Raw genomic sequence first — 27,667 nt, forward strand, 5'->3', positions numbered from 1 at the left:
TTCAGTTGCTTGTGGCCTGTCGCTCCATCATCAGCACATAAAGCAACATGATGTGTCTTGCCAAACATCCATAAGCATTGACATGCAAATTGGGATTTGTGCCTGAATGTAACATATCTGTACTCTGGAATCACTTAAAGGATTGTAAACCATCGTTTTAAATGACTGACAGTACAAGAGGAGACATGTCCTTTTATTTTCAATCAAGAAAAATCTCAGAAAATAAACAAATTATTTGTTGTGGTGTAAAAAATCAGTATCAGGTTTTCTGAATACAGTATACGAGCACAGAAAGATGGCTTCCTTTCTTGTTCATGTTGTATTGTTTTTAGACTGTAGAGTTCTGTGATTTTGTGTGAATTATGACATCCGGACTAAGAAACGTTACTTTATTATAACTAAAAATGAATGAGATGAAGTGTAGTTTAATTCATAAGTCTAATTTGGTTCATTTTTTTAACTCTCTGGGGTCTGAGGTGATTTTGGGGCCCCTAGGATATTTTGACATGCCCTGACATTTGTGCTTATTTCAGTTACTTATTACAACTTATTGCTTATTATATCCAAAGTAAATGCTTGTTGTATTACTTGCTGTATTATGACCATGTAAACACTATGGGTAAACACTGTATGTGCACGTATACAGCATGCACAAAATATGTTTGAAACGTGTTTGCAAAACTGCTGTAATAAAAAAAATTCTTGTGCATTCATTTAGCACTTAAATAATATCTGAATGACTCTGAGACACTGAAGTAGTGTAATGACAAAAGCTTTAAAGACATGAATAAATAAAATTTTAAACATGAAATACAATTGCTTTAAATCAAAATAATATTTTTACCCTGTTTAGGTCTAGATTAAATAGATTAAATGAATGAATGATTCAATGACGCACTTGTTTCATTAACATATGAATCAGTGTATTTGAACACATCATATGCTTGAGTATAGACAGATGAGTTGAGATTAGAATGCAACTCATCTTTACTACAAAGTCGTTAAAATTTGACACGCTATCTTTTTAAATGACTTTAAGCATAATAGGAGTCATGTCCTTTATTTTCAGTCATGAAAATGCTCTAAAAGCATCATTTAGTGAAGCTTATTTATCACCTAATTCCGAGAGGATCACTTGCTTATAATTGACACGGCTGGTCCAGCATCACATCTAGTATGATTCACCAATCAGACAATTACTAATTTATTATAAATAAGCAAAGTGCCTTACCTAAGTTATTTTCGTCTTGAAGAATTCCCCCTTCCACTCCCTCTCCCCCTTTTTTCTTACATAGGGCAGCACGGCAGCCCAATGGTTAGCACTGTTGCCTCCCTGCAAGAACGTCTCTGGTTCGGGTCTTTACACAGCCAGTTGACATTTCTGTGCGGAGTTCATATTATCTCCGTGCTCACGTGGGTTTCCCCCCGGATGAAACATGAGACATAAGTAAATTGACTAAACAAAATCAGCACCATAGACTGATTTCAACCAGCAGCATATCCTCATAGCAATCCTTAATCAGTGGAGGGGGGTTCTCGAGATCTACCTGAGCTCAAACTGTCCTCTCGCCCTGCAAACAGGAGGGAGCCCCTGGCTCGAGGATCTTATGAGCTCAGGGCTCTCTTCCGTGACAGCACGCCACACAAACTGTACTACCAATCATTAGCTAAGTGTCTTAATACAATCAGCACATATAATAATAACAACTTCTATCTATTTGTTAATATTGTATTGTTTATAGACAGGAGAGTTGCATGATTCTGTTTGAATTCTGAATGATTTTAGTTTAATATAGAGATGTATTAGTATTCTTACAAAATATTGTTTAGACAAAACAACCTTATTTACTTAAGGTGTGCTACAGTCTATCTAAAATATTTAATTACATTTTCATTTATCATTCATTCATTCATTCATTCATTCATTTTCTTTTTAGCTTAGTGCCTTTATTAATCCAGGGTCGCCGCAGCAAAATGAACTGCCAACTTATCTACCAAATGTTTTACACAGTGGATGCCCTTCCAGCTGCAACCCGTCACTGGGAAACATCCATACACAATCATTCACACACATACACTACGGACAATTTTAGCTTACCCAATTCACCTGTACCACATGACTTTGGACTTGTGGGGGAAACTGCAGCACCCAGAGGAAACTCACACAAAACCAGCAACCTTCTTGCTGTGAGGCGATTGTGCAACCCACTGTGCCACCTTGCTGCCCTAATTATTTTTAGGAATTATAATTGTTTTTAAAATCGTTTTGAACGAATGATTCAATGACTCATCAACAAATGAATCACGTAGTTGAACAAATCGAGAATCAAACTGAGAATTGTGCTTAAATGCAACACATGTTCACTCCAGCATCATTAAAAGTTTTGCACGGCATCTTTTTAAATGACTGTCAGCACAACAGTCATCATGTCTTTTGATTTTCAATGACGAAAATGCTCTGAAAACATCAAAATCATAAATCATTCCTTTCGGGCGGCAAACCTGACGTCGACGGAAACTGCAAGTAGTTGCTTTTGTCTTCAGCTGAGACAGATAAGCTGGGTGAGCCATTTTTACCCACAGTGCTTGACAAAAGAAATGTGCCATCAAACCAAATGAGACAGATTAATGAAATGAATTTTTCACACAGCCGAACAAGAAGCATTGAAGAAAGTTGGAGGGGGAACTCAAAAAAAGAAAGGCGCTTTGACTCTAATAAGGCTGCGGTTGAATCGGCGGCTGTGCTGCAGATAAAAGGAGCTCTGCCGGTGTCAAAGACGTCCTCAGTCTCCGGTTCATCAGGGGTAGGAGGAACGCGATTACGGCTTCCTCCTAAAGCACGCTGATAGGATTAACGGCATTAACCCAAATTTCCTGTGACACTGGTTAGCACCGCTGCAGCTAGTGAGATCACCGCTCATCTCTCTCTAGTGCACTGACCTAACACACTTAGGAAAGTTTTGGTGTATCTGAGCCATAAAATCTGACTCCAGTAGATCTGCTTGGTACTGTAGATATCTGTTGATATTTAGGCCGTCGTGTTCCTCAGATTGGCACCTATCCTGGTATAACCCAAGATTGGCCAGCCTGCTGTTTATTCAAGACTATTTAAAGGGTACTCGTTCATCCTAATGATTTGATGGACCACTTTGGTTTAGACTGTAAAGAAATAATCATATTTTAGTTGTACAGTTTACTAATAAATTAGTTTTAATGCACCTTATTTATGTATATTATTTAGTAATAACACACAGGGAATGTGGTGATTTTCCAGTTTGCTTCCATTTTATTTTTCTTGGTGTAATGTTTTATATTCATACTAATTACTTGCATTACTTCATTCACAATTTTCAGATCAGATAAGTCAGGTTTTCCTATAGTCAGATTGGTTTTTGAAAGGTTGGACAGCGCAAAAAAGAAAAATGTACTAACAAAAAACTAGATATGATTGTTTGTATAGAGTCACCCATAATCATATTCTAATAACAGCAGACTTTTTAAAAATTATACTTATTACTTTTAATTGTTTTTTATTTATTTTACTTACTTGTGTTACTTTTTAACTTATAATTTTGAAATGATAAAATATACTACTTTTGCCTTTCATCAACTTTATTTCTGTGTGTTCACACTTATTCAGGCATTGGTACCTTGTTGTGTGGCACTATTTGATAAATGTGTTGGCCTCTGTGGGTCTGATATAGCTTGTTCTCAAGTACTACTTCATCCACACACCTTGTCTTCTGGGACAGAGTGACAGATGGAGAGAAAGGATGCAAAGCAGAGAAAATAGTGTTCATGGATAAGACATCAAAATAAGACAGACACGGATAAACACTGCATACAATGAAAGAATAATCTAGTTTGGTAACTATAATTTTAATAAATGCTTTGAAAGGGATTAATATGCTAAACTTAATCCAGATTGATATGCACACAAAAATGTAATAATACATATAAATAACATTTTCTTCTTAACTAAAATAACTTTTTTCATGTTTGATTACTTTTAACATATTTTATTGCAATTACCAGGTCTGAATTCTTTAATATGTCACTATGTCCCAATCCCAATTTTACCCCTTAGACATTCCCCTTACCGATTGTTCCCCTTGTCACAATTCTTATTAGCTTGAAAGCATAGGGCTTAGGGGAAGAGCAAGATAGCCCTTGAAAAAATGGACATTAAATAAACGTATGTTTTATTACATTTATAACGGCATTCATGTTTTATGATCATGCTTTTTAAAAATAAAAAATAAGAAACCTGACAATTTTGCTATCTTTAATCCATGAAAATTACTCCTGTATACAGTAGTAGTCCCACAACAGACCTTCTCATCTGTAACTCAAATACCCGGTCAGAAAAGTCTAGTGACTGGGAAGTACCTTTTTCCAGTGTCTAGTTTAACATTACTGTTGATTTCTTGTGCATAGTTGAATACGACTATGGTGTGAATGCACAGTACAGTTACGAACTTATTGCCACATTAGATTGTTATAATAACATGATATTGTTGCCTTCTGTAATTTCCTGAAGATAAATACCCAAAAATAATGAAACTGGAATAACTACAGCAGTTACCATTGTCAATCTCTTTTGAAATAAGAGCTTGCGATGACATATGATGATGTGTGCAGGTATTGTTGTCCTGTTCCATTTCGTAGGGGTTAATTTGAAGCCCTTCAGCTTCACACTCTGGGGCCAAGGGGTAGGGGTACGAAAATAGTGTTGGGATTGGGCCTATATACTGCCACTATGTCGTTATATACACTATTTACAATATACTGCATGCTTGTATCAACCCAGACCTGTACATTTCTACAATATGGAAATTACTTTGACGCAGCAACCTCTGATGACAATATTACTAGAAGCAGGCTTTCTTTCTATAGAGCTGCTTTGAAATACTGTATATCATACAAAGTGATACTCAAATAAACTTGAATCGAATTGAACTGAAAGAAGTTATTCATTTTTTAAAATTCTTTTTCAGATGGGCAAATGGGAGAACCAGAGTTTGACTTTGAAGTATCCGGTGTGGCCCCGTTTCAACTCTTTCGGGGATGCGGAGACAGATGACAATCACCTGACCATTGTAACGCTGGAGGAGAAGCCTTTCGTCATTGTGGAGAATGTGGAGCGCCTCACAGGCACCTGCATGAGGAACTCTGTACCCTGCCGCAAACACATCAAAGAGTAAGCCTTGTTTTTCTCATCTTCCCCATCACTCATATGTCACCTCAAAGTACCACTCTCAAACTGTTGGATGCTTGCCGTTTTGGCCCTAGAGAGCTGCATAGAGTGATGTAAGAGCGCTCTTGAAGAGAGTTTGATATATATTGAGGGTTGTTGATGACTACATGACTACATATATCAATCAGTACGGTAGCGTGTTACTGTCTGTTTGTGACTGGAAGACATCAAAGATTTTTACATCCTGGTTATAAATAGCACCTTGACCTTGACTTATTGTTTAAGAGAGACCTGCAGGCATTGTTCTTGAACTTTAAATGTTTCAGAAGAAAGAAGCCTTGCATCCTCACCAAGGCTGCATATGATGAAAAATACTGCAAAATCTGTAATATCATGAAATATTTTTACAATTCAACGTTTTTTTTGTTTTAATTTAAAGGGCACCTAAGATGAAAATCAACTTTTGTAAGCTATTTGGTCAGTACTGTGTGTATGTATTGTGTGTGTTCACAGTCATATTGGAGTGATATAAACAGAAGTCTCTTTTTTTAATTTCCTAATCCTAAAATAGGATCCAAATTCTTTTTTGAGGCCCACCGTAATGTGACATAGGAGTGAGATGTTTCCAAATTGATGCGTATTTACATGTCTTTGTAGTAACGCATATACTTATATTACCTCAAGAATGAGTTTTACAAGTTTAAAACGTTTTAAAAATTGTGTATGTTTGTAATAAAGATGTAATACATAACCACAGCCGCATAGTGTCAGTACAATTGTAAAAGAAGACACTTCAATCCTGGTTTGTGGACTTAAATCAGGTTTATTTTAGACATTAACACACCAGATCTCCATACACCAGCATACAATAACATGTATCCTGTCACAATTCCCGTGCAAAAACAGAGAAAAGCTAAACGTGTGTGTGTGTGTATGTGTGTGTGCGCTTGCACGCCCAAGAACTTTATAATGATATTGTGTGTGACTCGTTATTGCAGAAAGGCTTGAATTAACTCCACAACAAATATATCAATAACCTTTGGAAAAGTTCTTACTGTAGTAAGGGAGATCTGCTTTATTCTTGTCTGTCACTTTGCTGTTTATCTACGTGAAGGCTACATGCATCAATGAAATACTGAGAGATCTCTGTAGCTCTGACGGTGGGCAAATGGTGGGTGGGTAGAACCAGCTCATTTGCATTAAAGGCACAGGCAAAACAAAAACAGCTACAATGCCTGAACAGCTCAAATTTCCCAGATTTAAAAAGGTGTAATAAAATATCTGAAGGATATTTTGAGCTAAAACTTTACAAACACATTCTGGAAACACAAAGACTTATATTAAATGTTTAAAAAGGGGTAAAATCAGTGCCTTTTAAATTTGAATAAAACAATAAAACATTTTATTTAAATTGCACTGTTATGGTAACTTTTTTTGTGTCATAAACGGTTCTTCAAAAATCACTTTAATATGCTGTTTAGACATTCAAGAAACATTTATTCTTGAATAAGTGTAATTGTAACGTGTTTTTGCAAGTTTACATCTCGCAGTTTGTATTTGCCTTTTTAGAATAGCAGGTATAAAGTTCTTAGAACAAATTTTTTCTAATTTAGTTTATAACCTGTGGAATAAAGGTTTGTATTTGCATTTATATCTCAAACTTTGGAAGAAAAAAAAGGAGAAATTGGTCAGAATAAACTCAGAATTGCTACATATAAATGCATAACTCAGAATGTTTTTCTGCAAATATGAGTTATCAAAAAAAATTGTTTATAGGATGCAAACTTAAGGTTATAGCACTTTTTTTCTAAATTGAGACATAAAATACAATTATTCAAATAAATATTTTATAATTATCTTTTTAATATTATTTTATACTGATGCAAAAGCAAGCTTTCTAACAAAGCAATTATATCTAAAACACATTTTAATGTCTTTTTTTAATCTAAAAAACTTAATTAGATTGTCTTTACTGTCACCTTCATCATTCTAATGTATCCTTGCTGAATCCCTAATGCTGAAATGCATTAATTTCTTAATATGTAAACTTACTAACCCCAGACCTATGATCGGCAGCATACACAATTATTTAAAAAGGTCACAGTTGTAAATGCTGTTGTGATCTCTGAGCCATGATTAACACAGGCTGTTAAAACTGCCCTTGTACCTTAAAGAAATGCACAGGGGCCTTTATGTTATACACTGCTAAATAGGGCGAAGAATATATGATCTCATAGGATCACTATAGGCTGCTCTGTACGCATAAAGATTAGTCTCATCAAATGCACACACACAAACACACTAGAGAATACATGGATGCCACACATGTCCACTTGCAAACAGGCCAGTGCTCACTGTTGTGTTCCTCGAGTGGCACAATTCCCACTCAAGCATCCATTGTGTCCGTTTGGAGAAAGAAGAAGAAGCAGGAATTACTGAGGCATGCAAACACACTGGCAGGATACATAGTCCAGTCATCCCCGAGATGGACACGTCTCTCTTTCATTGTCTCTCGCTTTCATTCTCAATTTATTGGTTTCTCATCTGCTTGCTTTTATCTGAAAAATTACTCCGCCAAATTAACTACTGAGCCACAATTGTGGTAAACAGAGCTAGAGAAAGTTACTTTAGTGCATCAGAAACACCACCGGGAACTACATAATGTAAACAAGATCAGAGAGTTGTTGTTATTTTCTGCTGTGATGTGATTGCATTTTATGTGGTTTGATAAACAACCTTGTTTACATGCTAAAAACATTTAGTTTGCTTTAGTTCTGAAAATGTTACGGGTGAAAGACTTGCGCTGAAGAAAATTATATTCTTTTTTAATATATTTATAATTTACATACAGTTGAAGTTAGAATTATTAGCCCCCTGTTTATTTGTTCCCCAATTTCTGTTTAACAGAGAGAAGATTTTTTTCAACACATTTCTAATCATAATAGTTTTACTAACTCATTTCTAATAACCGATTTATTTTATCTTTGCCATGATGACAGTAAATAATATTTTACTAGATATTTTAAAGACACTTCTATTCAGTATAAAATGACATTTAAAGGCTTAAGTCAGAATTATTAGCTCACCCTTTGTTTTTGTTTTTCTTTTTTTAAATATTTCCCAAATGATGTTTAACAGAGCAAGGAATTTTTCACAGTATGTCTGATAATATTGTTTCTTCTGGAGAAAGTCTTATTTGTTTTTTTTTTCGGCTTGAAAAACCATTTTTTTTAAAAGAAAAACATTTTAAGGTCAAAATTATTAGCCCCTTTAAGCTATATATTTTTTGATAGTCTACAGAACAAACCAGTGTTTTACAATAACTTGCCTACCTTAACCTGCCTGGTTAACCTAATTAACCTAGTTAAGCCTTTAAATGTCACTTTAGGCTGTATAGCAGTGTCTTGAAACATATCTAGTAAAATATTATTTATTGTCATCATGGCAAAGACAAAATAAAATTGAAAGACCCACCCCACTGATAAAAGTTACAGAATTTGTCCCACACATGAACTCATTTTTCTTATTTTGACTGCTATTCCATCATAAATTGTGAATGCATCAAAGAAGGTTTCCAATAAATGCAAACAATTACTTCTCATCCAGTTGTGCAAAGAAAAAATTGTAAAAAAATGTAAAAATGTAAATGAAGTCATCTTTCACTACAAGTAACTTTTTATTTTGAATCTTAGACCTTATTCTTGAAAGAAAACAAAATAACTATAAAAGCCTTTAAAAAAAACCAAAAGAAGTCCATGTTTAAGTCAATTTTATATTAATTAGGCAATTTTGTAATCCATTTACAGAAAAGATTAAAAAATCAAGAGCTCGACAAATATTTTTTTATTATTTATGACCAAATTCAAATTCAGCTGGCCAATCATTTGCCCAATAAAAGACAATAGATTACAGTTTATTTTTTAAATTTAAAACTTTAACAGACTCCTATTTTCCCTATTGATATATGATGTAATACATTTTTTTAATTATTTTTTTTTTCATATTTCTTTGTTGTAAATCTTTAGCAAATCGTCACCTGAGAATTATAGGGTTCTATCTATGTTCTTATTAAAGGACTTATTTACATTTTAGCATTTTTTTAATAAGTCGTTTACATTTTAAGACTTGTTACACATATACTGTTTGCTATGAAATGCAAAAAAATGTGAAGCTCAAAATCTCAAATCCTTTAGAACGCAGATAGAACCTTATAATTCTAAGGTGATAAAATGTTTTTGGTACGTTAAAAAGTGTGGTTATGATGGCCATCTGACAAGCTAATCCAGCTAAAATTAGTGCTTGTCATGTCATTATAATGCAGTATTTAAATATCATAATTAAATAGAAAATAAGGTGAATAACTGCAAAAAGGTCCAGGTTTTGAGAAAAAAGAACCACCCTTTTCACATAATGGAAGTAAATGCACACTAGGGCTGTCAGGCTCCAAACACCATAAAAGTATAATAAAGTTCTCCATATGGCAATGTATTCTTTGTCTTAAGTCAAAGAAAGACTTTCTGGACAGCCAAGACATTAATATTTACAGGAAATGGGCTTTGTGCATTGAGTCCAAAAGAGATTTAGCAATGTCCAGCCTTGGTTGACTTCAAAAGACTTTAAATATACTGTACAACTTTTATGTTTTATAGAAACTTTTGCATCCTGTTTAAATCTCAAAAGCATCCAGTCGACATTCAATTCAACTGCATGGAAAAATGGTGGCGTGAAAAGGTGAAAAATCGAAAGGTTACGATTTCTCCTGTGTTTCATGAAGGATGAAAGTCAACAGGTTTGGAACAAAATGTCAATGATGAAATTGCCAGAAGTTCATTTTTATACGATGATCTAATCCTTTAATCCCAAAATGGTAAACTATATTTATGGGAAGATTCACTTCTTTGGGCCCAGTATGACAGACAGACAGTCTAGCGCTCTGACTGATCTTTGTCAGAGATAAATATGATGATGTGGGAACGGCTGCTCATCTGGTGTCCTCAGCTGTCGTTTTACCCTCTACTTCAGCTGCCGCCGAGCTCTGTAGATGCAGAAACTGATGCAGTGCCAGCTTGACAAGCCACAGACACAGAGGAAACATGCCTCCGTGACCAGGACACACACACACACACACACACACACACACACAAACACGCACATGCACAAACAAACAGATGCAAACAATTCAAGATCACTCTGAGCCACTGAGATATTTGTGTTTTCAATGCAAATGTCAGAACTCAGATATCTGAGTTGTCAACTCTGTCGGCGTATCACCAGCGTACCACCATCAATTCTAACTTCTTATCGACATTTGTCCCGCTGATGTGTTTCACTTCTGGCTTGGGGAACTTCCATTCAAATTGAAACAAATTGATTTTACATTATACATTTTTGCTACAAATAATCTATATATATAGGGCATTCACTGCGTATAAACGTGCTGGATAAGTTGGAGGTTCATTCCGCTTTGGAAACACCGGATTAATAAAAGGACTAAGCCGACAAGAAAATTAATGAATGAATAATCCATATATATATATTAAATGATCAAATTTGAATCAATTATAAAAAATAATGTGATGCTTGGTATTCTAATATGACATGAGGTCAGAGCATTTTGAATTCGCTGAATTTTGTTCCCCCAGATATTTAGGACAGAAATATTCAACATGTCCATAAGATTGCTGTGTAGAGTTGTTGGAGTTACTCCCATAATTCATGCATCATGGGCTGTAAGAAAAAGGCGGATATCTGCCACGATTCACACTCTATGTGTTGCTTTGGCAAGTGGCCACATTAGCCTACCATATAAAAAATACTAAAGGAATAAAAAAAAGAAAGAGAAACAAACATGGTGGCCGCTGTGTCTTTATAAGAGTGTAATTGGTGTAGTAAAGACAGAGAGGAAGTGGTCTGGTGTCATAAGGGAGTGCTTTTTATTGCCTCTGGGTATGGAAATGTGAGGAAGACTCTGTTATTATATGGATTCTGCCATGTGAGAGTTTGAATGGAGCCTCTGCAGGAGCCGTGGGAATTCATGGCGTGCGTCATAGCCAGCGCAGAGGGGAAGAGATTGATTTTAAACTGGATTTTGCCTAGGCAGTTGAATGTGTGTCTCTCTTTGTGGAGACAGGAAAGTTTGTTCATTTCTGCAGTCAGAAGGCACACAGCCACTTCTGGCTGCCAAAAACACTCCTCTGCTTTTATGTGATCAGTGGCTGGCTTAACAATAAGCCCTTTTTCAAGCACAATAACAAGAAACACAAATTCCATATATCAGCTTTTTGTATATGTTTTGTTCAGATAGCTGGTTGTAAAAAAAAAGGAAATTTAAAGTAAGGACTTTTTGGATCATTTTTAATTTACCAGTTTTTTTAATTCATTAATTGCTTTTCTTTTTGTCTTTGTCCCTTTATTATCTGGGGTCGCCACAGCTGAATGAACCGACAACTTATCCAGCATATGTTTTACACAGAGGATGCCCTTCCAGCTGCAACAAATCACTGGGAAATAATTTTTAAATGAGTTTTTATTAAAGTTCATTCATTGATTTTTTTTTTTCCTATAGCATAACAGCAAGAAACAACAAGTTTATATCTTAAGGCTTTCATATGTTTCAGTCGTAATTGTGCAAGTCTCATTGAGTTAATCCATTGACTTGAACCATTTTTGAACCAATTCAGCTGATTTCATATTCTGGCAGGGTCAATTTTAGCTTAGCTTAGTATAATGAAGCTTAACACAATCATCTAAGGCATGTTCACACCAAGCATATATAACTATAAATGTATTTTTGTCTACACTGAAAAAAAAAAAAAAAAGATAAGGATTTGTTTATTTTTAGGTTATGTTTATTATGTTCTGAAAGTGATCCCAACTATCGTTTCTCTACATCCTTATCATTATTGCTGAACTTTCCTGTTGTTTTACAATTAAAAAATTTTTTTGAAACAATGGGCTCTATTTTAACAATTTAGGCGCAAAGTATAAAGTGCAAAAGCATTAAGGGCATGCCCAAATAAAAGATGGAAAAATACGCTTGTGCCACAACACATATAACAGGGTTGAGCTTATTCTCTTAATGAGCTATGGGTGTGTTTTGAGAATAAACCAATCAGAGTTTCATCTCCCATTCCCTTTAAGATTTAGTTGCCTCACGCCATGGCCCTTTGCTATTTAGATGCTGACTTTGTAAGTAGAAAAAACACTTCACTGGCGAGAAAACAGTTAAACAGAGCATCTGCAGCGCAAGGATAAAGAATGAGCCTCCTCCAATCGACCTTTACTTTCACTTTCTCTCTTTCGTGGATAAGGAAACAGTGTTATATGCACTCTGCTGAAGACATCCATTAGCCAACATAATTAATTAAATTTCTTAAGCGCAAAGATTTGTTTCAAAACAACTTCTTAATTCAGTTCTAATTTCCAGCAAACGAATAAATAAACAATAATAACAAAGTGCAGAACAGCAACACTATGACCCATATGGTCCAAAACTAGACAGGTGGACTAATCTAAGCTTGCTTTTAATAAAACAAATTTAAATATGGATATAATAAATAATACTGCTAATAATAATAACATTATACAAAAGCAAGTTGTCATGAATAAACAAAAAGCCCCCCGAGATGAAGAAGGCTAGGAGGCGGTGATTTTTAAATAAATGTTTAAAGGAATAATTTTTCTAATATTTTAATCCTTTAATTTTTTTTTTCAACTGTAAAAATATTTGCGTATTGCTGTACACCCTGTGTGTATTAAGCAAGTGTAAGCAAGGCACACAACTAACGTGCTCTGCTAGACTTTAGACTTGCTTTCTGCCAGTCTATTGCACAGTCTATTTTAGTTCCTCAAAATAGCAATGCTCCAACAATGCGCCTTAATACAACTCTTTTTTAGACCAGAACACCCATGAGTCCAGAAAGTGGCACAAATTCATTGCTATTCAAACAACGTGGTGGAAAACAGGAAAAGTAAGTTTGCGATGGTCTAAAAATAGCAACATGTCTGGGGAAAAACGTCTTGCACCTTATTGTGTCGGGTAGAGCCCAATGTCTTTAACATTTTTTTTTAAACAACGTGCAAAAAAAAAAAAAAAAAAAACTTCAGCCTTTCGATTATTTTTTTTTTTTTCCATTGGATTGTGACCTCTTCAGTGATTATGTTATATTAACACGGCAATAGCATAATTTTCAGCAGATTGATTTTACAGCAAAATGTTAAACTTTGACAACTTTACAGCACTTACATAGGCTACATTAAATATAAAGACTACAAATGAACATAGAGGATGATCTCCAAGTGGCAGTCTCCAAAATTAAACCAAGAATAGACTTTTGCTGTAAACATTGTGCCCACCAGTTTCATTCAATGCGGTTAATATCCAATAAACAAATTAATAACTGACTATAAAAAGTGTTGTTTATAGAATGTTGCACTATGTGCTGTCAGTATGCTCATGTTTACAGTTGAAGTCAGAATTATTAGCCTCCTGAATTATTAGCCCTCTTGTTTATTTTTTTCCCAATTTCTGTTCAACAGAATTTTTTTTCAACACATTTATAAACAATAGTTTTACTAACTCATTTCGGATAACCGATTTATTTTATCTTTGCCATGATGACAGTAAATAATATTTTACTAGATATTTGTCAAGACACTTCTATACAGCTTAAAGTGACATTTAAAGGCTTAACTAGGTTAATGAGGTTAACTAGGCCGGGTAATTAGGCAACTTATTGTATAACGGTGGTTTGTTCTGTAGACTATTGAAAAAAACATATAGCTTAAAGGGGCTAATAATCTTGACCTTAAAATGGTGTTTAAAAAATTTAAAACTGCTTTAATTCTAGCCAAAATAAAACAAATAACATATTCTCCAGAAGAAAAAAAAAAACATTATTAGAAATACTGTGCAAATTTCCTTGCTCTGTTAAACATCATTTAAGAAATATTTAAAAAATATTTAAAAAATAATTTTATAATAATTCTAATAATTCTGACTTTTTGGTGTGTGTGCATCATTTTGTGTAATTTTTATATGTTTGTAACAACTTCCGAGGATAATGAGGGTTTAGAGTAACTGAAAGTGTTATTTTGGGGGTTGCAGGCTGAAAAGTTTTGGGAACCCCTGCTTTAGACTACACTGTTGATTTTTTTAAACATGATTAAATATTTTTAATTGACCTTTTATTCATTTAAATTGATTTTATTGACAAGTATGCAAAGCTCATGCACGTTTCCTTAATTTGTTTCATTATGTTGAAGCAACAGAAGGAAATATTTATAATAACTGCATGCAGACAACAATTGGGGACAACAATAACACGACAATACCAGTTTCACAAGGAATTGGCGCACCTGGGAGCATACTGTGGAGACAAAGTACACTCATAAGTGTTTTTTCTCACCGTTGCTCTGTTTAAAGAACATAGAGAGCTGAGTCTTAATTAGCTTCAATCTAAAAGTTAAATGAGTCTCCCAGGTGGCTTTGCTAGTTTAAGTGTTGTCTGTCTGAACTCACAGATGGTGGCTCAATTACTAATGCAGCTCTGTCCTGTCTGCAACCCTGTCATTTCTTCTCTTTCTTTCATACTAAAGTACACTTTTCTCTACAAGCCTGGTGACTTTGTACAACTGCCTGCTAATTGGAGAGTGAGCTGTATTCACCTCAGTCTCTCATAATTACGTCCAGCACATGCCTCGCTTTCCCTAGAGTGCATATAGTGCAGACTTGTGGTTAAGCATCTGAGCTGTTAACCAAAAGGTCGTAGGTTTAACCCCAACAAGTTATAGTCCATTAACCACTGCCATTTTACCCTTGAGCAAAGCACTTAACCTCAGGCTTCTCCAGAGGGACTTGTCCCTATAATACATGTACTGTAAATTATTTTGGAGAAAAACCAAAAGTTTTGAGTGTTCCTGACTCCTGTCTGACTACTTACTATTTACTACTTGATTTAACACTTAGTCAAGTAAAACAGCTTGTACAGTATAAAAACTCTAAAAAAATGTATGCAATTGTCTGCACATTTCACACACAGACAAAAAAACTATCTATTTTTTTTCTATAAGCATAATTCACTCTGTCATGTATTGTGATTGAAGTGAAACAGACTTTTGTGCACTGATCTGCATCATGCCACCAGAGGCTCATAAGCAGCAGGTTGCCAGGTTAAGTTGCAAAGGATAATTCTAACACTTAAATAGTATTTATAGATCTTAACAGGCTGTTTGAGTTTGAGCAATGATTACATCCAAATGTGCATCGATATGCTAATTTTATTTTAATTAAATACCCGTATTTCCCTTTGGTTCACCTGTCAGTGATTATCAAGTCAACACTCAAATACATCAATAAATAAATCATTGGTGTAACTTAATCTAATTATGACACACATTTCCACACATCTGAATTATGTTATTTCAACTAGATTTAGGCAAATGAGCCAAAGAGCAAATTCTATTCCAACCAATGTTATCAAATCACTTTCACCTAAATTATGTTGCATATTTAATTTGAACAAAGTTACTCTTGTTGAGCCACCTATTCCGGCATATGATTCACGCAGCGGATGCCCTTCCAGCCACAAACCAGTTCTGGGAAACACACTCATTCACACACACACACACACACACACACTTATACACTCCAACCAATTTAGTTTATTCAATTCACCTATACCACGTGTCTTTGGATTGTGGGGGAAACCCATGCTAACATAGGGAGAGAACATGCAAACTCCACACAGAAATGCCAACTGGCCCAGCCAGGACTCGAACCAGTGACTTTCTTGGTGAAGCGACAGTACGTACCGCTGAGCCATCATGCCACCCTAATCAACTTTAATCTTTTATTTAACTAGAATGTTCTGTTATCTATTCCAGTTCAAACTATTAAAAGTCTGATGTTTATTTGTTTTTTGATCCCACTTTACTTTAAGGTGCAATTAATCATGCTAAAAGCCATTAACTAAGACCTTTAGCTCTATGAACTACTAATTAGCTTTTTATTAATACTTAGTAAAGTAGTATAAGTTTAGGTACTGTGTTGGATTAGACATGTCGAATAAGATCATACTTTATAAGTACTAATGGACCCTTTTCACATTTCCAGGTTCCTCAGTAGCAGACGGCGTCATAGTTGGGTAAACTTAAGGGGGTCACACACTAGAAGCGCCGCTCAGCGACGGGCTGCGTAGCATGCATTTCGTAGCATGCATTTCAGAATTCTAAACATAGGTTTCTGTCAGGGTACACACCGGCACGACAAGTTGACTCAGGACTTGTTCATATTTCTGTCGTGCCACAGAGCGCCATCTGAATAGTCTTATTTTAAATTTCATACAAATGTGCGTGTCTGGTGTGCAATACTTTTAACTGTCATGTGCACACCATGTCACGACACTGAGCAGCGCATCCGGTGTGTGACACCCTTTAGAGTGCAGTAAAAGGGAGAGTACAACAAATTATTTTTTCACAATCCTATTTGCTGAAATAATAAAAGAAAAACTCTATGATGGTGTTATCAAGACTTTTTGAAAAAGAAAAAAAAAATAGTGTGAGACTGATGAAGGCAGCCAGAAGAGAGAATAATGTCAAATGTACTCTCAGCCCCATAGACGCTGCATTAAAAACACTTCACATAAGTGGTCATTTGTTTTCATGTAAGTTGATTAAAGATAATATAATACATACATAAATGCATACAAATGTTCAAACGTTTTAAAAAAATCTAAATATTACAACTTTCAAGGATTTAAGATTATGACCATTAAACGTGTCATAACAGTCTTTTGAAAAGGGTGTATAAAAAGACATCTTAATAATAGGCAGGTATAAGCCAGTACTTGGGATTTGGTACTTTAATTAAAGGGTTTCCTGTTTTTTCTTTTTTTTATGTAACTTATAGACTGCGTAAGTAAAAACAGACTGATCATAAAACTGCCATTTGCACAGATATTGCTTATTGTGTGAAGCAACAGAAATCATTGTTAATACAGCCGCCACCATCCCAAGCATGAACACTACTCTTGTACACATTGGTAAGCTCAAAACTTAATTAAAATAATTCTAGGTGAGTATTAAACTCTAACAAGAATTTTCCTTCACTTAAAACACATAAGATAAACTTTATTGTCAACATTTTCCACTGTACATGCTACTCTACAAAGCATTCTGAGAACTAAATGTCCAATATCCATGTAGTTACCTCAGTGTAACACTATTTTTTGAATGAAGTATGTTGGATTATCTAGCCAGTTCCTTGTGTGGTCAATAAAAAAGGGCAGAAGAGGGTTTTCTTCAATATCAAAAATATTAGTAATTTATTGGATATAAGTGAATAATTCAATTCACAGAATTCTGGTATCCCCAATGCAATGCAATAATTACATTCAGGAGGTGTGGAACAATTTTCATTCCCTGTCTCCAACTTTTATAGGCAGCTGATATTAACTGCTGGAGTTTAGTGGAATTCGTCACTTGTCAATCATTCTCCAGTCCTCCATTGGCCGCACCCATACATACGTCCTCTTTTTTTCTACGAATTCTCTGCACAACATTAAAAGCATAAGACTTCTCAACTACACATATTCTGTGTTCACTTTCAACATATCTCTGCTAACAGGAAGTTTAGCTGCAGAACTCAAGTTTATTTTAGGCAATCAGCTCTTTGCATTTCTATCAGCTTCATTTATTTCTGCAAAAATGCTTCATTAGTATACAAGGCATATAACACTCTAGAGAAGTTCAGTTAATATATCACCTTTAAGCAATACAAATACAATTGTTTAATGAAAAGAAAAAGAGACAAAAAAAATGTTCGGTCCCACTTTATATTAAGTGGCCTTAACTAATATGTACTTACACATGACTTAATAGTTTGTTACAATGTACTTATTGTGTAAATACATGTATTTACTGTGTACTTATGCTTCATTAAATACATGTATGTAATAACATCTGTAAATAACTTTTGTAATTACATTTGTAAATACAGTACACTGTTGACCATCCCTTACACCTTAACCCACCCTTAAACCTACCCATGCCACCAAACCTGTCCATAACCCAACCTCTTTCCCAACTCAAAAGCACCACAAGTGTTCTCAAATACATTATAAACACAGTAAGTACATTGTATTTATTTTTTGATGTAAGAACATGGTAGTTAAGGACACTTAATATAAAGTGGGAGCAAATGTTCCTAACAAGTACCATAGGTTGCCAACACCTCCCCTTGAATGAATCTAAGCAAGAAAGAAATAAAGAGTGAATGACAGTATAAACACCAGACATAAGCCGAAGTAAAGCAAGTCTTGCTTCAGTCAACTCCTCCTAACATGTCTAAGAGCAGGACCTTCTCTCCTCCTCCAAATGAAATAATCATCTTGATTGCCCCATAAATAGAATTGTCTTCCTCATCGCTCAGGGAAAACAGGAACCCCTCTGCAATTAAGTCAGCACAGATTGGCGGTGGTCTTTACGAGACATCAGAAATCTCTAGCCGACTGCAATTTTCACCAGAGGTTTGGCACTCCCTTGATGGCTCCCTGAGAGGCTCTCATGGGAAACCCCTACTATTCATTGTAATTAAGAAATATCTCCACTCCCGGCAGCGAAAGGCTCTATCGTTCATGCTTCAGCACACTATACCTCCTACTGTACTCTAATCCAAGCTAGCAATTGGTCTGCGCAATCAGGCTGCTGTCCAAAAATATGCTTTAGACACACTGCAGCTAAATGCAATTGTGACTCCTCTTCTGAGTGCTTAATCCTGTTCTGTTCACGCTGAGATTGGTTATACATGCAGTGAAAATCATGTGAAGCTCACTAAAGGTGCACTAAAAGAGGGCTCCACAGATAGGGATGTTTAGTTTGCGCGTAATTTTGTGTTTGTGGCAAGATTAGAGTGTAAAAATATATTGTGAAGTGACAAAATGATGTATGTAGTCATGGAATCAGTGCTTGGATTAAACTAAATTTCATGTTAAATGAATGTTCACACTGAGTTCTCTTACATATAGGAGTTATGACCAAATGAACTCTCAACTGAATGATATTCAAATGATTATCCATCCATTTTGTTGCGAAGAAAATTTTTTTCTTAAAAACAAAAGGAACTTTTTTGAATGTCAGTTTAGTAATATGTTTTTGTAGCTATTACCATTTTTCATTAAAATATATCAACATTGTTATAAAACAAGAATAAACATGACCAAAGATTCCTAACAATATACTTCAAGCGGAGGACTGCAATTATATTTATGTTTTTTTCTATAACACTTTTACAATGGAGATTGTGTCAAAGCAGCTTAACATAGAAGTTCTAGTAAATTAAAACTGTGTCAGTCCAGTTTTCAGAGTTGAAGTTCAGTTCAAACACTGAAGAGCAAATCCATCAATGCGCAGCTTCACAAATTGGAAACCAACAAGCCAGATGCGACAGTGGCGAGGAACAAACTTTAACAATTGACGAAAGTAAAGAAAAAAAAACCTTGAGAGATAATATGCTCAGGTGGGCATGAAAATTTCTCCTCTGGCCAAATGTCCTGTGCAGAGCTGCTGTTAAGGCACCGGAGGCTGAAGAACCCTGGATGTCCAATGTGGAGAAACTGCAGGTGTGAGTAGGTCACTGGCGGTTGTTTAGGCTGGCCCATAGGATCAGTGCTGAGACTCATCTGTATCTGAGTCTTTCAGGAATCAGTCTTTTGCTCTTCACTCTTCCATGACCACCACGGCATCTGCTAAGAATACGGCTTGGTCCAGGATTATGGAAACCTTGGGAATATTGAAAAAGGACTAACATATGCGTAGATGCTATTCAAATTATATTGTCTTTTGGGAAGTATTCCCAGCTCCAGTTGCCCTAAATAACACAGACTAACAATCCTTTAGATCCTGCAGTTTAAGACTCCTGTTTTTGTGGATTTGGAATTTAAAAGCATTTGTGTTTTATGTGTATGCTAAGGCAAAGAGATGTGTCTTTAAGTTTAAACTGACAGAGCAATATACTGCTAGGGGTCCTTGTAAATGTTTGTAGAGAAGGTAAACAATGTAAAAATAAATAAATAAAATAAATAAAGGGATAAATAAAAAATCAAATGCTGTAAAAGAATTTAACAAATATAACTCACAAATAGAAATATTTTTTTTGTGTGTAAACAGTAATAAAATTGCCAAAATTGCCATGCTAACCATTGTAGTTTCAGAAGCGACTTTTGTGTTAATACACAAAATAATAATTAAGACATTCTTATATTTGCATATGCAAAATGTTGTATTTTCATCTAAACTGAACTTCAACTCTGAAATCTGGACTATTCTCAAACTTCTATGTTAAGCAGCTGACACAATCTACATTGTAAAAGCACTATAGAAAGAAATTTGAATTGAATTGAACCCTTGCTCATTGGAGAAATGAGCCCAGTGCTACATTTTTTGAAAAACACAAACGCAGGCTTGCAGTTTTAATTTTCACAGATTCTCTAGAGGTCATCATGTATGTTTTTGGGTTCTCGGATATGTTACTGTAGCATGTTTTCTCATACATACCATTTCTCAAAAATCCACCAGAGGCCCCTGTGTACATTTCTGCTAATCTCAACATCCTTCTAGCATGCGTCCAAGAGACAAGCCAATCAGCTTGCTGTGGACTGATCCACCCACCCATTTCCTTTACTAAACTCAAGTGTAGTGTTTTCATAAGCAGACTAAAAGAGAAAAACCACAGCGGTCGCATGCTTTTACCATGATGTCACGTTGCTTTTTTAAGTTTGTTTTACTTAAAACTGTCCTTTGCTGGACTCAACCCTGGCCTGCTCCTCCCCTTTTGCACAGTGAGCTACAGAATAAACAGCTTTGTGCCAGAATAGCCGTGCTTACATAGGTTAGTGGTCAGAGGTAAGGTAAAAGGAGCAGAAGTTGTGAGTGGTTGTCGACACTAACGGCATAGTAGTAGTGCGTCCACACATGCACTCCGGTGCTCATGGCAACCTGAGTTCTATTTCCGCCTTGAGGTCTTATGCTGATCCTTCCCCTCCCTCTGCTCTCCACACTTTCCTGTTAATACTCTACTGTCCTATTCATTAAAGGTGAAACCCCCTAAAAAAATTATTTAAAAAAAATAGAAGTTGTTGGCGGCATCACACCACTAGTGCTTTACACTCAAAATGCAGCCGTATGCACCCCCAGGCACATATTTTGCTGTTCTGAAAAATGTAGCCCCAGGCACATATTCCAAATGAGTCTGAGTTGGATTCATTGCAAATCTCCCAATAACAATCTAGAAAATGCATCGTTCAGCTAAGTGTGAAATGTTTCTGATATCATGACTCAAATGTTTTGCTTTTGGTTGATCTGTGACTAATGTGCTCTATCCATCAGCAACACCACAGAGGGAGGAGGGACGTACATTAAAAAGTGCTGCAAAGGCTTCTGCATTGACATCCTCAAAAAAATTGCTCGAAATGTGAAGTTCACCTACGACCTTTATCTGGTGACCAACGGGAAGCACGGGAAGAAGATCAACAATGTGTGGAACGGCATGGTGGGAGAGGTGAGATTTCAATAGCCAAATCCACTGATGCAATTCATTATAGAACTCTTGCTTTCCTACCATCTAGCATCTAAACAAAGGCTAGATTGAATAAAGTTTTGCTCACAGAAGCAGAGTGTGCTTCTCTCACACTCGCTTTCCTCTGGAAGTCATTTTGTAATAGAGCATGCCTGCTAGCAATAAAAATGTGCAATTGAAGAATGGAAAAAGCTGCTAAATTTCTGTTCAATTAAATCCGAAGGAAAAGAAACGCTGCAGAAATAAGCCGAAATATCCCTAGTGTTCTGTATATAAACTTCACAGCCTTTGTTTAAACCTCAGTGTATCTTGTCTTCTTCCACAGGTGGTGAACAAAAAAGCAGTCATGGCCGTGGGCTCCCTGACAATCAATGAGGAGCGTTCAGAGGTCATCGATTTCTCCGTCCCCTTCGTGGAAACAGGGATTAGTGTAATGGTATCCCGTAGCAACGGGACCGTCTCCCCATCAGCATTTTTAGGTAACCATCTGCAGCACGATGGCAATGGGCGTGTTTCATTTCCACCTGTCAAAATATTGAATTGCCAATCAAAGCGTAGATCCGACAGAAATCCGCTGAAGTGGGCCGCTTTTAGATTCATAGCACCCTGAGTGCTCCTTTATGCTTGATGGCACTAGATCAGCAAGCCATTATTTAATTAGCATAAGGCCAATAATTACAGGGTCTGAGAACGTTCCCCAATGGACACTTGCCAGTTTCCCATTTACTTCCCACAGTAAAGCTCTTTAATCTCTTCGGCTTGTCTATAGTCACATATCAAGCAGAATGGCTGGATGATAGTCGCTGACTGTGTGTGTGTTTTTTGTTTTTTTTTTTGATCTACCTGTCTCTCTCCGCAGAGCCCTTCAGTGCTTCTGTGTGGGTGATGATGTTTGTGATGCTACTTCTGGTGACTGCAATGGCTGTCTTCATGTTTGAGTATATCAGCCCCCTGGGCTTCAACAGGAACCTCGCTCAGGGCAAAGGTACGTAACCAGCACTCTCAGCTACTCCCTCTCTCTCTCCCTCCGCGTTTCCCCTGCAATGCAGTCGCTCTTTCAGATTCAGGCACACTCGTAAATCCTCGCCCCCCTGCTCTGACAGAGCCTCTCACATCTGCACCACAAACCTGCAAAGTATAAAGGCTTAATTTATACCCAATTTCACCCAGTTTAGCGCTGAGTGGTTTCGGGCTCCTAGTTAGTTCAATTCATTTTCATTTGATTCAAGTGGATCAGATTTAATTCACATTGGAGTGCCTTTGTTACGTGGTGCTAAAAAGCATTTCTTCTCTTGTTAGATGACTCATTTGGAGCTCCTTTTTTTCGCTTTCAAAAGGGAAGCACGTCAAGGAGTTCCAAGATAAATCAGCTGTCCTGCTTTACAAAGGAACCATTTCTGTATTCGCTTTGCTGTATTTATCCCAATGTCCCACGGTCTTGCATGCAGTCTTCATTTATATTTAACTATTCGAAAATATTAAGATTAACAGCTGAGCAGTAGGGTGTTGTACGTGTCCATTATTCTGTTCGAGCGCTCTAATGACCGTGCAGAAGGGAGATTATGTTATTTCTGAAATGAAAGGCTTTGGCACAAATGAAGGATGTTAATGAAAACTGTCTTCCGCAGACCCCCACGGACCGTCTTTCACCATGGGGAAAGCAGTGTGGCTCTTGTGGGGCCTGGTGTTTAACAACTCTGTGCCTGTGCAAAACCCCAAAGGCACGACCAGTAAATTCATAGTGTCAGTCTGGGCTTTCTTCGCTGTCATCTTCCTGGCCAGTTACACTGCTAACCTGGCTGCCTTCATGATCCAAGAGGAGTTTGTGGACCAAGTGACAGGCCTAAGTGACAAAAAGGTAAAACAATACATGGATATTAGCATTCAAAGATTTGAAGTAAATAAATACTGTTCTTTCTGTTCATCAAGACATCATGAGAAAATACTCGTTTGTTATGAAAGGAAGAGGCAGCAGAGACTATTATGTTTGGGACTTTGTCAGACATTGTCAGGGACTTTGTCAGTAACTGTTACAGTTCATATGGACTTATGTAAATTACCATTCACCACATAATCCGATGTGCCATTATTTGTAATTTTAGGTTGTTTCTAAAACATTCTCTCATCTTCAGTGCTTTACAATTTTGAGGTTGTAGCTTCCTCTGAAGGCAAAAGCCATTGACTGAGGCATTGACAGCTGATATTAACCAATCCATTTGCGTTCAGTACTAGAGCAATCAGTTCTTTGATTGTGCGGTTAAAAAATGACATTGGTGTGTTGAGAAAATATAGGCGGTTTTGCAACGGCGCCCCAACCCTAACTGGTTGTTTTTGCATTTCTGCGGGATTTGGATCGTATTTGGGCTGGAATCAGTCAGCTACATCTGGCAACACTGCAAGCATTACACGTTTTGTTTACTGCAGCATGTTGCCGTTTTAGGTGCAAAGATGCATTCTGCGTTAATGTCTCCTTAAACATTTTGCAGTGAAAACCAGTCACACGGCAACAACTTTATGCACTCACGCAGATGCTCCCAAATAAATTCTATGGTCACATAGATAAAATTTCGGGTCGCAAATGTAACCAAAACGAGCCCTGCTAATTATTAACAATAATGCTCATTTTTGCTGTATTTTGATGCAAAATACAGCAAAATGCAATGCAATGCAAATGCAGTCTTTGTACTGTTTTGTATGTGAATTATAAGTATTTATGCATGTGTGTGTATTTGTAGGTTTGTTTTAGAGACAAATCAGTGTATCTGCACATAAACTGTCATTATGAATACATTGAATGGGCTTGTGGCAAGCGTGTGTCCTCCAAAGATCTAATGAAAGCCATGCCACTGATGGCAACACAGTGGTTCGATTCTATAATAGCACAACAAAGTACTTTGACCTTTGGTAAGTTGTTTCAGTCTCTGCTGGGGATTTACTGCAGTCTAGAGTGTTTACTTTGCAGACTTCAAGTTCGGGCGTTGGATGTTTTGTTCATGAGGCTCCTATCCAAGATTAACGAGTGCTCCTCCTTTACATGAAAATAAAGACTTCACAGCTGATTAGTAGGGTTTTTTTAGTGCAAGAAGGCAAGAAGATTCTGCAGCATACCAGCGTGATGCATGAAAATTAGCTTGAGCATTCTTTAAAATCATTTGAATGCTTGGAAGTGCTGGATGTAAAGGATTGCAGAAACTATTTGTTGTAAGAAAAACATACTTTAAAAAATTTTTTAAAAAAAGAACCAAACTCTCTTCTATTAACAATATAGTGTAATATGGTATAAAAATATTACTGCAAAGATTGTTGTTAAATAGATTTTTTTTCATTAAATAAATCAGTTATTCAATTGTTAAAGATTGAGCTTGTGAAAACAGGCAAAATATGAACCACTGGCCATTCCAGATGGATAAAAAATTCTTTCCAAGGAGAGTCACCTATAAAACAAAGCCCAAAGCTCTCTGACATATATTGTGAACTCTCTTAAGTAGCAATGAGTTCTTTTACCTTAGAATCATTTGTCTTGTTCAGCTGTCATGGGACTTTTTTACTGCAAGTTCAGCATTTGTGAATAGTGTAGGGTGTTGCAATGGAAAATATTATCCACAGAATCCACATTGAAGAGTGGAAGTGCAGAAACTCTTCTATAAACAGATTTCAAACATAAAGAAAAAACTAGAATTTATGGAAATGGTACTGCTATGTGGAATTGTTCATTTCTGGTGGCAAAACAGCCAGTACAAAACTTAAGTTTAACAAGCAGATCTACAGTATCTTAGTTGGTTCTGTGATGTTAGATGCTTAGCATACGCAAATTGACTTGGTTTCAAAATAACCTGGGCTAAAAATGCTAGAGTAAAGACATTTAGAGAACCATTTTGATTCATAGCATAATGAGCATTTTAATAAACTGAAGAACAGTTCATTATGTCGTCTTACAACACGAAGGTTGCTGGTTTGAATCCCGGCTGGGCCAGTTTGCATGTTCTCCCCATTTCACTTTCCTCCAGATGCTCTGGTTTCCCTACAATCCAAAGACATGCAGTATAGGTGAATTGGATGAACTAAACTATTTCACATTTATTTTGGTCTTGCCAATATACTCAACATTTTTCAATGAATGTTGAAGCTTTTATTGCTCAATATTTTAAAATCATTTTTCTCATCATATAAACATGTCATTTTGAGTTATGTGAAGGATCACTCTTTAAAAGATGCTGGTTTTATTATAAACTTTATTTTATTATTACGTAAATTTCACATACATAAATTTAAGTTTGCCACAAGCAAACTTCTCTTCATGGTGCTAGAAAAAGAGATTCAAATGTATATAAAAGTAATTTCTAACTCTAAAAATAGAAAAGCCATTAAAACAGTTAATATATGCTCCTCCTTAAACATTTTTGCATAAAAAAGTTTGTATATATGCATTTTTCTGTAGTAAAAGTGCATTTAATTACTCTTGTTAATACCTAAGATTGGGAAAATGTGTGTAATATATTTATATGTAATTTGATTTCTTCTTTTAATTTCTTCTTTTCTCATTTAATCCTTCTTGCTAGTTCTTTTTAATAAAGCAAAAAAGAAAAAAAAATTGGATAAATTAAATTGGCCGTAGTGTATGCATGTATGTGTGAATACGAGAGTGTATGAGTGTTTCCCATCACTGCGTTGTGGCTGGAAGGGCATCTGCTGCATAAAACATATGCCCAGATAGTTGGTGGTTCTTTCCGCTGTGGTGACCCCTGATAAATAAGGGACTAACCTGAAGGAAAAAAAATGAATAGTTCATTGACCCAATTGATTTTCTTCATGGAAGCACAGATGCAACTAAAGAACCTTTTTTTTTTACTTAGCAGCTGTTTACATAATCTTTCATTAGTATCAACAGAATTAGGTGAACAAGCTTTCTTTAAAACCAAATTTTTATAATTCAGTGGAACTATAGAAAATTAATTAATTAAACTGCAAGTTTCAAAACTTAAATCCACACAAAGCTTCTTCAATATGTTTAAAAGAGGATTGTTACATTGTACATTACAATTCCCCTATGTAGGTTTTCCAAAAGACTAACAAGTTCTTTGTGAACTTCAAAAACCTTTTTCTTGTTCTTATTGGAAGCAGTATTTTTTTAAGAGTGTGATAAAAACGCAATGTTCAACTGCTTTATTGCCTGTATTTATTGCCATGGAAGCATTTCCTGCTGTGCTTTTATTGATAGTTTATTTGTTGTTTTAATTGTAGTTTCAGAGCCCCTACTCCTACTCTCCTCCTTTCCGCTTTGGAACGGTTCCAAACGGCAGCACAGAGAGGAACATCCGAAAAAATTACCCCGACATGCATCAGTACATGGTGAAGTACCATCAGACCGGGGTGAATGATGCACTGGTCAGCCTGAAAACTGGGTGAGTATAACACACACCACTGTGTTTATCCTAGCATTAGTAGCTGAGCAGAATGGGTGAAATGTAGTGAATGAGTCATTATATTTGCTAGCATGCAGTAAACCCTAGTCTTACTCTGAATGCTGACTGTGTTTTCATAAAGCGGCAGAGCTATTATTGAAAGAATAGCTGACCCAAAAATGAAGATTTTTGCATTATTTAGTCACTTTTGTGTCACTTCATATTTATGTATGGCTTTCTTTCATCCGTGGAACACAGAAAGTATGTTACCCGGCCTTTCGAGCTACAAAATGATTTAAATACCGCACAATAGCTTTGTGTGAGGAATAAACAAAGTTCTTTTAGTATTACATATACTTTTATTAGGGATTATTACTTTACATTAGGGATTATTACACTATAACACCTATTACATTATTAGGGAGAGTTAGTTCTTTTGATATTTACTCACCCTCACATGGTTTCAAACTTTTGTCAGCTTCTTCTACCATAGTA

General features: G+C 35.9%; 1 protein-coding gene across 2 annotated transcripts in view; it reads left to right on the top strand.

The window, feature by feature from the left end:
* Window positions 1-27,667, top strand: part of grin2aa (glutamate receptor, ionotropic, N-methyl D-aspartate 2A, a) — a 205,628-nt gene that overhangs the window by 166,394 nt on the left and 11,567 nt on the right. For both annotated transcript variants that reach the window (XM_068218021.1, XM_021473854.2), the window contains 6 exons: window positions 4,998-5,200; window positions 21,581-21,752; window positions 22,096-22,249; window positions 22,630-22,755; window positions 23,399-23,628; window positions 27,012-27,172. In XM_068218021.1, the coding sequence (XP_068074122.1) occupies window positions 4,998-5,200; window positions 21,581-21,752; window positions 22,096-22,249; window positions 22,630-22,755; window positions 23,399-23,628; window positions 27,012-27,172 (1,046 nt within the window). The remainder of the gene's footprint in view (window positions 1-4,997; window positions 5,201-21,580; window positions 21,753-22,095; window positions 22,250-22,629; window positions 22,756-23,398; window positions 23,629-27,011; window positions 27,173-27,667) is intronic.

The sequence above is a fragment of the Danio rerio genome, chromosome 3 (genome assembly GCF_049306965.1).
Source record: "Danio rerio strain Tuebingen ecotype United States chromosome 3, GRCz12tu, whole genome shotgun sequence".
Lineage (NCBI taxonomy): Eukaryota > Metazoa > Chordata > Actinopteri > Cypriniformes > Danionidae > Danio > Danio rerio.